The 13,669-nt window shown below is 43.9% G+C and overlaps 1 protein-coding gene across 1 annotated transcript in view; it reads right to left on the reverse strand.

Annotated features, from left to right (window-relative positions):
* The window catches only part of ACADSB (acyl-CoA dehydrogenase short/branched chain), a 32,445-nt gene extending 18,779 nt beyond the window's left edge, over positions 1-13,666 (reverse strand). Inside the window, exon 1 of the mRNA XM_043475192.1 lies at positions 13,468-13,666. Coding sequence (XP_043331127.1) covers positions 13,468-13,509 — 42 coding nt within the window. The 5' untranslated portion in view covers positions 13,510-13,666. The remainder of the gene's footprint in view (positions 1-13,467) is intronic.
* Between the last annotated feature and the right edge of the window lie 3 nt (positions 13,667-13,669).

The raw sequence follows: 13,669 nt of genomic DNA on the forward strand, positions 1-13,669 counted from the left end.
GCTGGGAAGGACTGAAGGCAGGAGGAGAAGGGGCCGACAGAGGATGAGATGCTTGGATGGCATCACCGACTTAATGGACAGGAGCTTGAGGAAGCTCCGGGAGTTGGTGATGGCCAGGGAGGCCCGGCAGTCCATGGGGTCGCAAAGACTCGGACACGACTGAGCGACTGAACTGAACTCAACTGAACAAGCCCAGGTGATATTGCCTCCCTTATCAACATTAAGGAAGACCAAAGTTAACCAGGTTCCTTCTCTTTCTATGTCCTTCAATGGTTATTGTTCTCCATTACATCCCTTGCTTGTTTAACCTTTTGGTTAAGTTTGTGTCCTTTTGGCTCCAACAGCTTGATGTAAGGCTCATGATTGCTCAAGGAACTCAGCCCACTCCAGTGGAGAGTGGCCCAGGTCCCTATAGGTCCTTGGAACAGTCAGGGAGGGACGTCTACACCTCTAGGGTAGGCTAAGGTCTGCGGTCCCTGTCCAGCAGGAAGAAGTTTCAGAATCTTGAGCATCTTAAGAACAACAATGTAGAGTCTCTCAGTGGGGAATGAGACAGGTCTGGGATCTGGGACCCTTTGCTGCACTGCTGCAAAGTTTATACCTGAACAACCTCTCCTCCAGCAATAAAATACAAAGAAACTATATGGGATGAAAAATAACTGCTTGCATGAGCAGTTAGGGCAGATTCTGGGCAAAGGATACAAAGAGACCAAAAAACCCAACTGCCATGAAGAGCAAAAGCATGCTCCAGCACCCAACACCACCTAAGGGGTGGGCAGACCACCTAAGTAAGCCACCCCTCCTACCTGACCCCTGGACACATCCCTACCCTCTCCCATATAAGGAACAAGCTCAGCCTTCCTTGGGGTGCAAAGTAAGCAGGGGAACCTGTTGGCTTCTTCTCATATACCCCCACCCTGCAGCAGGAGTCCCAATAAAGCCTGGCCTGGGGGAAAAAAAAAAAAGTATACGTAGTAATATATTGCAATATATTTTCTTAATATCTTTTGAGATTTCACTGAAAAGCTTATTGATAAAAAGAGGAAAAAAGAAATAAGAGTCACCATGTCTGACATCACTGTTAATCTCACCTACATATGGGTTAGTCTCTGCAGTTCTGTGCTTAAGAGTACATGCAGTCTGCTCTGGGTTCTCCTGGGGAAAAGAAATACTGGCCAGTCAGGGAGAAAAAAAAAAAAATGTGTCCATCTCAATTTTTCTAGCTGATTTGTTTTGAGAATTAGGAGACAGACAATTCAGGGCAAAGCTGCATGGACCTTTTTCTTTTCTCATTAAAACACAGAGCTGAGACATGAAAACTTGGGACTAGATAAAAGGAAGGGGGAAGACACCGCCTTCTTCCTGTTGAAACAGATGACAAGAATGAAAACACAGGATAAGGAGTGAGTCAGAAATGCAAGTATGAAGGGGCCCCCCAACCCGACCTCTGCGGGGTGGGGCAGGGGAGCGTTGCTAAGCAGCAGAAGGAGACAGAGTGATCAGCAGTAGCAGGCACAAGGAGGGAGGAAGAGTGGGAGAAGGGGAGCTGGAGTTAAGTGTGGGTGCCCTTCTGGTCAGTGGCTGGATGGGGCCCTCAATCTATATTCGAATGAATGAAAGAACCGGCCAAGCTACTTTCTCCACAAAATGTTCTGGAATCTTGCCTATTACATGTCAAAAGCTGTAATACACTGCCCACATTTCTTATTTCTAGGGGAGATTTGCTTCACTAAACCCACTACAGAACTCGCTGTACATCACCTTTCTACCAAAGCTAATCTTCAGCAGAAAACCCAGCACTGAGAAACTTAGGATGCCAGGGGGTCTTACTGTATCAAGTTTTCCGTGCTGACACAATTGTGACCCCATTAGTCTCAATATTGCTACTGACAAAGTATATGACTGTTCAACCCATAGCAGTTACTTTAGACACAAGATAACAGGGGCAAACGTACTTTAAAAAAGTGGTGTACAAGTACAGGAGACTACTGAAGATACTCATCATAAAATAGTGGCTGTGTATGCTAAGTGAATGGAATCCATTATAAACCAAAGCATTGAAAGATAACACCTCTCCTTTTGGGCAAGAAAAAAAAGATTTCCTTTTAACACGGCAGTTCTTAATAAAGGAGATATCTCCTTGCCTTGCCTTTAACAGCTCAGCCCAAGGTTTCCACGATGATTTTCAACTGCCCCCTGCCCTTCAGTGTTGACCTCAGCCTCTGCAATTTGGTGTCCACTCCATCAAAATGATTTTCCACGGTTATAACCCATTGCACCACATCATCACATTTTTCTGTATAGAGCAGCAATTGCTAGCTGAATGGAATAATGGTTATTTATGCCTTGCCAAATACTTTTCGAAGCTTGAGTCTGATCTGTTTCCTACTCAACTGCCCAGAGTTCTGCTGCACTCAGAAGTACTAATGATCAAATCTGGGGTCTGCAGGCTCCTACAGGCAGAACAAAGCCCAAGAACATAGATGGGGAAAAACTATATTTTATTTCACTAACCTCTAACTGGAATATTAGAGATTATGCTAATACTTGATTCAGTTCAGTTCAGTCGCTCAGTCGTGTCCGACTCTGCGACCCCATGAACCGTAGCACGCCAGGCCTCCCGGTCCATCACCAACTCCCAGAGTCCACCCAAACCCATGTCCATTGAGTTGGTGATGCCATCCAACCATCTCATCCTCTGTTGTCCCCTTCTCCTCCTGCCTTCAATGTTTTCCAGCATCAGGGTCTTTTCCAGTGAGTCAGTTCTTCACATCAGGTGGCCAAAGTATTGGAATTTCAGCTTCAGCATAAGTCCTTCCAATGAACACCCAGGACTGATTTCCTTTAGGATGGACTGGCTTGATCTCCTTGCAGTCCAAGAGACTCTCAAGAGTCTTCTCCAACACGACAGTTCAAAAGCATCAATTCTTCGGTGCTCAGCTTTCTTTATAGTCCAACTCTCACATCCATACACGACTACTGGAAAAACCATAGCCTTGACTAGATGGACCTTTGTTGGCAAAGTAATGTGTCTGCTTTTTAATATGCTGTCTAGGTTGATTATAGCTTTTCTACCAAGGAGCAAGTGTCTTTTATTTTTTATTTTTATTTTTTTAAATTTTATTTCTTTATTTTGCTTTACAATATTGTATTGGTTTTGCCATACATTGACTTGAATCCACCATGGGTTCCCCATCCTGAACCTCGCTCCCACCTCCCTCCCCATCCCATCCCTCTGGGTCATCCTAGTGCACCAGCCCAGAGCACCCTGTATCATGCATCGAACCTAGACTGGCGATTTGCTTCACATATGATAATTTACATGTTTCAATGCCATTCTCCCACATCATCCCACCTTAGCCCTCTCCCATAGAGTCCAAAAGACTGTTCAATACATCTGTATCTCTCTTGCTGTCTCACATAAAGGGTTATCGTTCAATTCAGTTCAGTTCAGTCGCTCAGTCGTGTCCGACTCTTTGCGAACCCATGAATCGCAGCACGCCAGGCCTCCCTGTCCATCACAAATTCCCAGAGTTCACTAAAACTCATGCCCATCGAGTTGGTGATGCCATCCAGCCATCTCATCCTCTGTCGTCCCCTTCTCCTCCTGCCCTCAATCCCTCCCAGCATCAGGGTCTTTTCCAATGAGTCAACTCTTCTCATGAGGTGGCCAAAGTATTGCAGTTTCAGCTTCAGCATCAGTCCTTCCAATGAACACCCAGGACTTATCTCCTTCAGGATAGACTGGTTGGATCTCATTGCAGTCCAAGGGACTCTTGAGAGTCTTCTCCAACACCACAGTTCAAAAGCATCAATTCTTCAGAGCTCAGCCTTCTTTATAGTCCAACTTTCACATCCATACATGACCACTGGAAAAACCATAGCCTTGACTAGACGGACCTTTGTTGGCAAAGAAATGTCTCTGCTTTTTAATATGCTACCTAGGTTGGTCATAACTTTCCTTCCAAGGAGTAAGCATCTTTAAATTTCATGGCTGCAATCACTATCTGCAGTGATTTTGCAGCCCAGAAAAATAAAGTCAGCCACTGTTTCCCCATCTATTTCCCATAAAGTGATGGGACTGGATGCCATGATTTTAGTTTTCTCAGTGTTGTGCTTTAAGCCAACTTTTTCACTCTCCTCTTTCACTTTCGTCAAGAGACTCTTTAGTTCTTCTTCACTTTCTGCCATAAGGGTGGTGTCATCTGCATATCTGAGGTTATTGATATTTCTCCCGGCAATCTTGATTCCAGCTTGTGCTTCCTCCAGCCCACCATTTCTCATGATGTACTCTGCATATAAGTTAAATAAGCAGGGTGACAATATACAGTCTTGATGTACTCCTTTTCCTATTTGGAACCAGTCTGTTGTATCATGTCCAGTTCTAACTGTTGCTTCCTGACCTGTATACAGGTTTCTCAAGAGGCAGGTCAGGTGGTCTGGTATTCCCATCTCTTTCAGAATTTTCCACAGTTTATTGTGATCCACACAGTCAAAGGCTTTCGCATAGTCAGTAAAGCAGAAATAGACATTTTTCTGGAGCTCTCTTGCTTTTTCGATGATCCAGCAGATGGCAATTTGATCTTTGGTTCCTCTGCCTTTTCTAAAACCAGCTTGAACATCTGGAAGTTCATGGTTCACGTATTACTGAAGCCTGGCTTGGAGAATTTTGAGCATTACTTTACTAGCGTGTGAGATGAGTGCAGTTGTGTGGTAGTTTGAGCATTCTTTGGCATTGCCTTTCTTGGGGATTGGAATGAAAATTGACCATTTCCAGTCCTGTGGCCACTGCTGAGTTTTCCAAATTTGCTGACATATTGAGTGCAGCACTTTCACAGCATCATCTTTTAGGATTTGAAATAGCTCAACTGGAATTCCATCACCTCCACTACTTTTGTTTGTAGTGATGCTTCCTAAGGCCCACCTGACTTCACATTCCAGGATGTCCAGCTCTAGGTGAGTGTGAGTGATCAACCTTCATGATTATCTGGGTCGTGAAGATCTTTCTAGTACAGTTCTTCTGTGTATTCTTGCCACTTCTTAATATCTTCTGCTTCTGTTAGGTCCATACCATTTCTGCCCTTTATTGAGCCCATCTTTGCCTGAAATGGTCCCTTGGTATCTCTAATTTTCTTGAAGAGATCTCTGGTCTTTCCCATTCTATTGTTTTCCTCTATTTCTTTGCATTGATCGCTGAGGAAGGCTTTATCTCTCCTTGCTCTTCTTTGGAACTCTGCATTCAGATGGGAATATCTTTCCTTTTCTCCTTTGCTTTTTGCTTCTTTTCTTTTCACAGCTATTTGTAAGGCCTCCTCAGACAGCCATTTTGCTTTTTTGCATTTCTTTTTCTTAGGGATGGTCTTGCTCCCTGTTTCCAGTACAATGTCACAAACCTCTGTCCATAGTTCATCAGGCACTCTGTCTATCAGAGCTAGTCCCTTAAATCTAATTCTCACTTCCACTGTATAGTCATAAGGGATTTGATTTAGGTCATACCTGAATGGTCTAGTGGTTTTCCCCACTTTCTTCAATTTAAGTCTGAATTTGGCAATAAGGAGTTCATGATCTGAGCCACAGTCCGCTCCCAGTCTTGTTTTTGCTGACTGTATAGAGCTTCTCCATCTTTGGCTGCAAAGGATATAATCAATCTGATTTCGGTGTTAACTATCTGCTGATAAAACATAATTCTCAACTTTTACGTTGTGCTTTTTTTTTTTTTCGGTCAACACGTGATTCTAACATGGAATAATAGCATGAACCAGAATTTGTGGTTTTCATGCTTGACTTTGGAGAGTAAAAACTCAACCCCTTCTTACAACTTTCTAAAGCCAAATGATTCACTTGTCCAAGATAAATGATCCACAAATGTGCCTTCCCTGATCCCCCTACACCACACTCCCAGCTGCCCTACTTAAAACTTTTTGGTTTGACCAGATGTTCAAAAAAGCTACTGCCTTATCCCCATCCAGCCTCCCATAGGGGAGCTTCTTACACACCCATCTGGTAATCTTCACAAACAAACATAAAGCAAATAGAAACACAGTTGTTTATTTTCCTCCTGGTCCTTCTAAAAGACAGCACACTATGTACCATATTCTGGTTTCTCCCAACCCCAGGTAGCAATATATTCTGGAGAGGTTTCTAACATGTAACAGAATTCCCTTTGTTTTCATAAGTAATGCTGCAACAAGGAAGATCTTTGCTGTGAATGTGTCCATCTGCACCTGGACTGTGGACTTGGTTATACAAATCTGCAGGAGATAAAATACCACAGAAATATATGTACACATTTCTTTGGAAGAGAACTTCTCTACCCCTTTGGCTTCTAATGGTAGGGGTTAGGGTGTGGTGAGGGCGCTGGAAAATAACTGACAATAGATTTACAAGAGAAAAGAAAGTTTGTTTATATCTGCAGAGGTACTTTCAGCAGGCTCTGTTTGAATATAGAAAATGCTTCTTTCTTGAGGCTGCTGAATGGTCAAATGGTTTAGGGTTAGAGTAATTTTCATACCATTTTGGTGGGTTGTTATTTCCTTGTTATTACAATAATATCAATTTTCTGGTTTCAATAACTGTATGACTGAGATGTAACTACGGGAGAATCAAAGAGTGATGGACAAGGGAATCTCTGTCTCTACTATCTGTGTTTATGTAACTTTCTGTGAATCTAATTACATATTTCAAAGTAAAGTTTGTTTAAAAGATGCTGCAAACAGTAAATTTGGATCTACATGATTTCACGTCTGTGCATTTTACTTCTACCTGCAGCATAAGCTAGAAGAGGGAATTCTCTAGCAAAGGGCAAAATAAACTCAAAAATACTGATAAATTTTCTCTAACTGTGCTTTGCAGCAGTTAAATCATTCTCTTTCCCATTAGCAAATATATCACGGGTCCTATGTCCCTAGCATCTTGCCAAAACATCTGGTAGGCCAATGTTTAGGTCTCTGCATGCCTCTCATAGGTTAAAAAAAAAAATTGTGTCACAGTATTCTTATACTTGTCTTCATTTATAAGTCTGCACCCGATGGTGTGATCACTCACCTAGAGCCAGACATCCTGGAATATGAAGTCAGGTGGGCCTTAGGAACCATCATTACAAACAAAGGTAGTGGAGGTGATGGAATTCCAGTTGAGCTATTTCAAATCCTAAAAGATGATGCTGTGAAAGTGCTGCACTCAATATGTCAGCAAATTTGGAAAACTCAGCAGTGGCCACAGGACTGGAAATGGTCAATTTCCATTCCAGTCCCCAAGAAAGGCAATGCCAAAGAATGCTCAAACTACCACACAACTGCACTCATCTCACACGCTAGTAAAGTAATGCTCAAAATTCTCCAAGCCAGGCTTCAGTAATACGTGAACCATGAACTTCCAGATGTTCAAGCTGGTTTTAGAAAAGGCAGAGGAACCAAAGATCAAATTGCCATCTGCTGGATCATCGAAAAAGCAAGAGAGCTCCAGAAAAATGTCTATTTCTGCTTTACTGACTATGCCAGAGCCTTGCGCAGATCACAATAAACTGTGGAAAATTCTGAAAGAGATGGGAATACCAGACCACCTGACCTGCCTCTTGAAAAACCTGTATACAGGTCAGGAAGCAACAATTAGAACTGGACATGGTACAACAGACCGGTTCCAAATAGGAAAAGGAGTACATCAAGACTGTATATTGTCACCCTGCTTATTTAACTTATATGCAGAGTACATCATGAGAAACGGTGGGCTGGAGGAAGCACAAGCTGGAATCAAGATTGCCGGGAGAAATATCAATAACCTCAGATATGCAGATGACACCACCCTTATGGCAGAAAGTGAAGAAGAACTAAAGAGTCTCTTGACGAAAGTGAAAGAGGAGAGTGAATAAGTTGGCTTAAAGCACAACATTGAGAAAACTAAAATCATGGCATCCAGTCCCATTATTTCATGGCAAATAGATGGGGAAACAGTGGAAACAGTGGCTGACTTTATGTTTTTAGCTCCCAAATCACTGTAGATGGTGACTGCAGTCATGAAATTTAAAGATGCTTACTCCTTGGAAGGAAAGTTATGACCAACCTAGGTAGCATATTAAAAAGCAGAGACATTTCTTTGCCAACAAAGGTCCGTCTAGTCAAGGCTATGGTTTTTCCAGTGGTCATGTATGGATGTGAAAGTTGGACTATAAAGAAGGCTGAGCTCTGAAGAATTGATGCTTTTGAACTATGGTGTTGGAGAAGACTCTCAAGAGTCCCTTGGACTGCAAGGAGATCCAACCAGTCCATCCTAAAGGAGATCAGTCCTGGGTGTTCATTGGAAGGACTAATGTTGAAGCTGAAACTCCAATATTTTGGCCACCTGATGTGAAGAACTGACTCATTGGAAAAGACCCTGATGCTAAGAAAGATTGAAGGCAGGAGGAGAAGGGGATGACAGAGGATGAGATAGTTAGATGGCATCACTGACTCAATGGACATGAGTTTGGGTAAACTCTGGGAGTTGGTGAACGACAGGGAGGCCTGGTGTGCTGCGGTTCATGGGGTCGCAAAGAGTCGGACTCAACTGAGCAACTGAACTGTGTCTAACTGTAAGAATTACTTTAAAAGTAAATTAACACAATGGGATATAATTACAAACCTATCAGAATGGCTAAACTAAAACAATTTACTGACAACTCCAACTGCTGGCAAGAAGGAGGAGAAACAGGATCTCTCGTACCCTGCTAGGAGGAATGGACAATGGCAGGGCTAAGGCGAAAAACAATTTCAAAGTGAAAGCAAAGTGAAAGTGTTAGTCACTCAGTCCTGACCAACTCTTGCAACCCCATGGACTGTAGCCCACCAGGATTCTCTGTCCATAGGATTTTCCAGGCAAGAATACTGGAGTGGGCTGCCATTTCCTTCTTCAAAATATATATGTTACTCCAAAAAGGAAATAGAGGAAGAGAGGAGGAAGGTCCTTCATACTAAGTTTTTTTAGATAATACATACAAGATCAAATGTCAATTTGCTTAATTATGGGCTTCCCAGGTGGCTTAGAATCTGCTTGCAATGTAGGAGATAAAAGTTCGATCCCTCGGTCAGGAAGATCCCTGGAGGAGGGCATAGTAATCCACTCCAGTATTCTTGCCTGGATAACCCCATGGACAGAGGAGCCTGGAGCACTATATAGTTCATGGGGTGACACAGTCAGACATGACAGAAATGACTTAGCACACATGCATGCCCTTAATTATGCTCGTTGCTTGTTATTGCTTTAGGTTAATTACCCTAATCAAGATGAGAACTGTGATTTTCTGATGTTTTTATGATCCATGAGAGGATAAAGGCGTAATATGGCATATCAACAGTTCTATAGGTTGATAGGTCAATTAACACAGAATTTAGATTTGAAAGATGCAGCTCAATTATGACTAAATACAGCTACTCAATTCTGACTAAACATAGGATATCCACTTTAAGATCTGACATAAGTACTGCATATCTCACTGTAGGTTTTAAAGTTGATCCTTTCTCTGTTTTAATATGCTCGGGCCAAAACTTTAGCAACAGAATCTCTTGAATCCCTGCATGCTTTCTCTCCAAACAGTAGCTTCTCTTCTAAGGTGTTCCCCAAAACTACTGAACATGTAATCTCTCCCTTCCATTGTCTGTAGCTCTTCATTCCAGTCACTAGTAGTTCCTAACAATGCCACCAACTTCTGGAAGAACATCGGACTGCCTCAGGAGTGGGCTAAATCAACCAACATAGAGCACAGTGCCAGGAACCAGCATAAAGGAGACCTGTTTGCCTTCTGTATAACCTTCGCAAGTCAGCACGTTCTCCTTCCCAAACTACCAGTGCATAAAAATGAAAGCAGAGACTATCTTTCCTTTATTTCCAAAGGAATCTTAAAAGAAGGAATTATTAATGAATCTGGTTTTTTAATTGTGCAATTAACTTGGGTCCAATACCTTCTGGGAGCTGGGAATTTCTTTGACCCTTACTCCTATTCAGGCAAACCAGGCTGGTAGCAGAAAAAACAGTTAAGACCGAAGTTAGCACACCTAAATTCCAGAACATGCATGGCATAGTCCAACGCCAGCAGGGGCCAGTTGGTTGCCAAACCCAATGATGACAGCACTAGCGCCTCAAGCAGTTCTTCATGGGTCAACGAACCAAGTTCATACCCTGCCACAATTTTCAATCCAGCATCTCCAAAAATTTGCCCTGGGTTAGGGGGCTGCACTTGGAACTTCTCAAAAAACATTTGCCTCTGCTTTCCTTAGGTTGTTTTCTTTATGTGGCACAATCTCTGCTCGTACTTCTGCTCTTATGAAAAGACTGAAGGAGATGAAAAGACTTCTCCTTCTTTTCCTCCAGTTCTGAATAATGCACGTTTGCCACAAAGCCTCCTCGGATATCCTACATTTATTCTTCTTTTGCTTTGCCTTTCTGCAACATTCACCCAGCATGGTCTGTAATGTACCCCAAGAGGCATAGACTTGGGCTCTCTGGAGCTTTCAGTCCCTCAGATGTCCCAGGCTCACCTGTGACTTCAGCTAATACCTACTTCTTTAGTTCTTATTTTTCTGATTTCCAGATCCTCATCCTGCCCAGCTTCCCAAACTCTCCAGAGATACGTTTCACTGGCATTTTTTAAAATTAAAAGTCTAACAGAGAATTATTTTCCCTCTGTTCCCCCTAAATTACCTTTCCTCTAAACATCCCAATCTTTGCCCATCATTAAGCCACTCCATTTAGAAAATGTGTAATTTCTTCATCTCAATGGGAGTCTAAGATAGGGTTAGTACTAAAGGATTGTAAGAGAAAGGAGAAAGAATCTTACGGCTGCCAGAGATCTTTATGGTTAGCCTTCAAGGCACCAGAGAGAAAGGAGGGTGGAAAACAAATTGCAAAGAAATACTGTCCTTTCAGTACCGACGAGTACTAGCATTATAAATGCTGTGTTTTATTAAACAAAAAAAGCTGTTGTCTGTGACTGTGGGCAATGCTGTTTGGGCTATACTCAGTGTTATAGGAACAAGTGCAGTCAGACATAACCTCTGAACATGGTAAAGTCCTGCCAGCTGAATTCGTTCTATCCCTCTGCAAGCTATCCTGGCACAACTACTCCTCATTCCAACCTTTGTTAGTACATCTCCTTGGTCTTGAACTTTCACCCCTCTGAGCTTTACTTAAACCTAAGATATTCCTTCTTTTGGTGCTCACGTCAAGCCCTACCTTCTGTAAGCACACCTCTCTGAACTATTTATTTAGCACTGGCAATAATTCATGCAAGGCAATAATAAGCTAACACTTAAAGAGAGCTGACTCAATACTGGGCACCGTTTCAACTGCTTATGAATTAATTTAATCTTCACAATGCTCCCACTGTATAAGTACTGCTATTCTCCCCATTTTACAGGTCAAGAAACTGAGACCCAAAGTGGTTAAGTAAGCTGCCCATGACCTGAGCGACCAGTCTACGGAACCCACATTCTAACCCACTCTGCTACAGGCAACATCCCGTCCATCAGATTTTGCTAACTTAAGTAAAAGAGCTACAAGTGAAAGTGAAAGTCACTCAGTCACGACTCTTTGCGACTCCATGGACTAGACAGGCCATGGCATCCTCCAGGCCAGAGTACTGGAGTGGGTAGCCTATCTCTTCTCCAGGTTATCTTCCCAAGCCAGGAATCGAACCCAGGACTCCTGCATTGCAGGCAGATCTTTTACCAGCTGAGGCACAAGAGAAGCCCAAAGAGCCCCAAAGGCCACAATAAAACCAACAAATCCAAATAGGCTTTTGATATCTCTGAGGAAGGGGAGGCACTGGTGCAGGAAGGTTAAGTTTAGAAGCAGACTGTGGAGAAATTAACTGACAACACGGAGTCAGTCAGGTTCTCCTGTCCCACTCTCTCACGGTCTCGTACCTTATATTCTTTAAACAATGATATTCTGACCTTGGTAGCACTGGGCCTGTGCGCGCACTTGGCCATGGGCCACTTTGTCTTAATATATGAGTAGTCTTTGAAGACTCCTTGCTGCTGCTGCCGCTGACCGGAGAATAAACATGCCTGCGGTCCCTACAGTTCCTCAGTCTTCGTCCAGCTTCCCTGGTCGTGCCTTCCCTACCCTGGGTTCAGTGAACGGTGTGAGCGGCAAGACACAGACCAGTTAGAATACCAGCTCTACCATTTTCTAATCAATTTCGAGCAAGTCAAGTCACCTAACCTTTTTTAGCGTGAGCCTCTGCGTCTGAAAGACTATAAACTACTTTTCAGAATGGTTGTGAGAATTAAATGAGATGATACAGGTAAAGCACCCAGCACATGGCTGCCACCTAGTATGTGATCAATAAATGCTGGCTCTAGAACAGGAGAAGAGGCTCAAATTATAAAATAGCGTGCCCTGTCTTCACTAAAGTATTACACAATGGCTATAAAATGGTATTAAGCAGTAACCATAAAAACCTAATTCTTTACGACAATACACTAATGTGATTTTACTAATTTCCTTAATATCCCAAGCCTGTAAAAGAGCCAAACATTATCTCTAATGAAACAAAAAGAGCCTTGCCTCTGGGTATCAGACTGAAACAGGAAAGGGCCTATAACTCACTAAAGACAAATGCAAATAACAATAAAAAGCAAAAAACCAGCAGTGGAAAAGTTCCCATAAAGTGCACCAACAAACGGGAGTGTATTGGGATAGTTCTGGAAAGCGCGTCTTAAGGGCTGAAGGTTCAATGTGATGAGAACTCGACGACGCAAGAGTCTACAGTTTTTGGAGGTCTGGAAAGCGGACCTGGGAGGCAGGTTTCAGTTCCCTTTCTAGGAAGAGGGATAGGAAAGGGCTCCTCTGTGCCACGATGAGCCCCCCGTGCAAGATGCTCGCGTCCTAGCCGGCTTAAAGGGCAGAGGAAATTCTCCTTCTGGCCGATAAGGCCCACCAACTCCGAGGTCCCTTTCCAACTCTGGAGCAGGGCCGCGTTAAAGAGGACAGGCGTGAACTGCGCAAAATGAGACTGCTCACAATTCAACGATCTTTTTAGGGGGTAAGGATAGGCGGTGAAAACGTAAGCATTGGGAAAAGTCGGCATCAGATAAGTGACATCTCTGCAAAATGCCTCCAAAGAATCTCAGGATCCAATGACCTTCAAAAGCTTCCTTGCAGCTGTTGTCTCTCCGACCCCACGCAAGGTTCACTGCTCCTCCAAAAAAGCTTCTAGGCCAGTCCCTCGCCTACTTCTCACCAGCTGCTACTCCCAGCCTTCCTTACGGAAACTGAGGCCGGTTGGATCAGAAGCCTGGAGAGAGGTCGGGGTCGTGGCCTGCCCGCGGTAACAGGTCTTGGGACAGACCTGGCGGAGGGAGGGAAGCGCGGGTCCGGGACAGGGACCGGGCACACACCACCCTCCCACCCCAGTCCTGTTAGGAAAAGACCCCTCTGCCGCTGCCAAGGTAATCCGGCACCCCCCAAGACGCCGGCCTCGAGCGCACTCACCAGCGCGCCGGCGCGCAGCAGCCGAACCGTAGCTCGCTCCATCAGTGCTAGAAAGCAGATGCTACTGATCCCGCCAGGACGTGCGTGGGGGCCCTAGGGCCGCACGCCAACACCTGAAGGCAGGTAGAAAGAGAGCCCCGCCCACTCACCCCGCCCTTTGTTCCGCCCCCTTGTCCCGACGGTACGCCGAGAGGGACAACAG

The sequence above is a fragment of the Cervus canadensis genome, chromosome 8 (assembly GCF_019320065.1).
Source record: "Cervus canadensis isolate Bull #8, Minnesota chromosome 8, ASM1932006v1, whole genome shotgun sequence".
Taxonomy (NCBI): domain Eukaryota; kingdom Metazoa; phylum Chordata; class Mammalia; order Artiodactyla; family Cervidae; genus Cervus; species Cervus canadensis.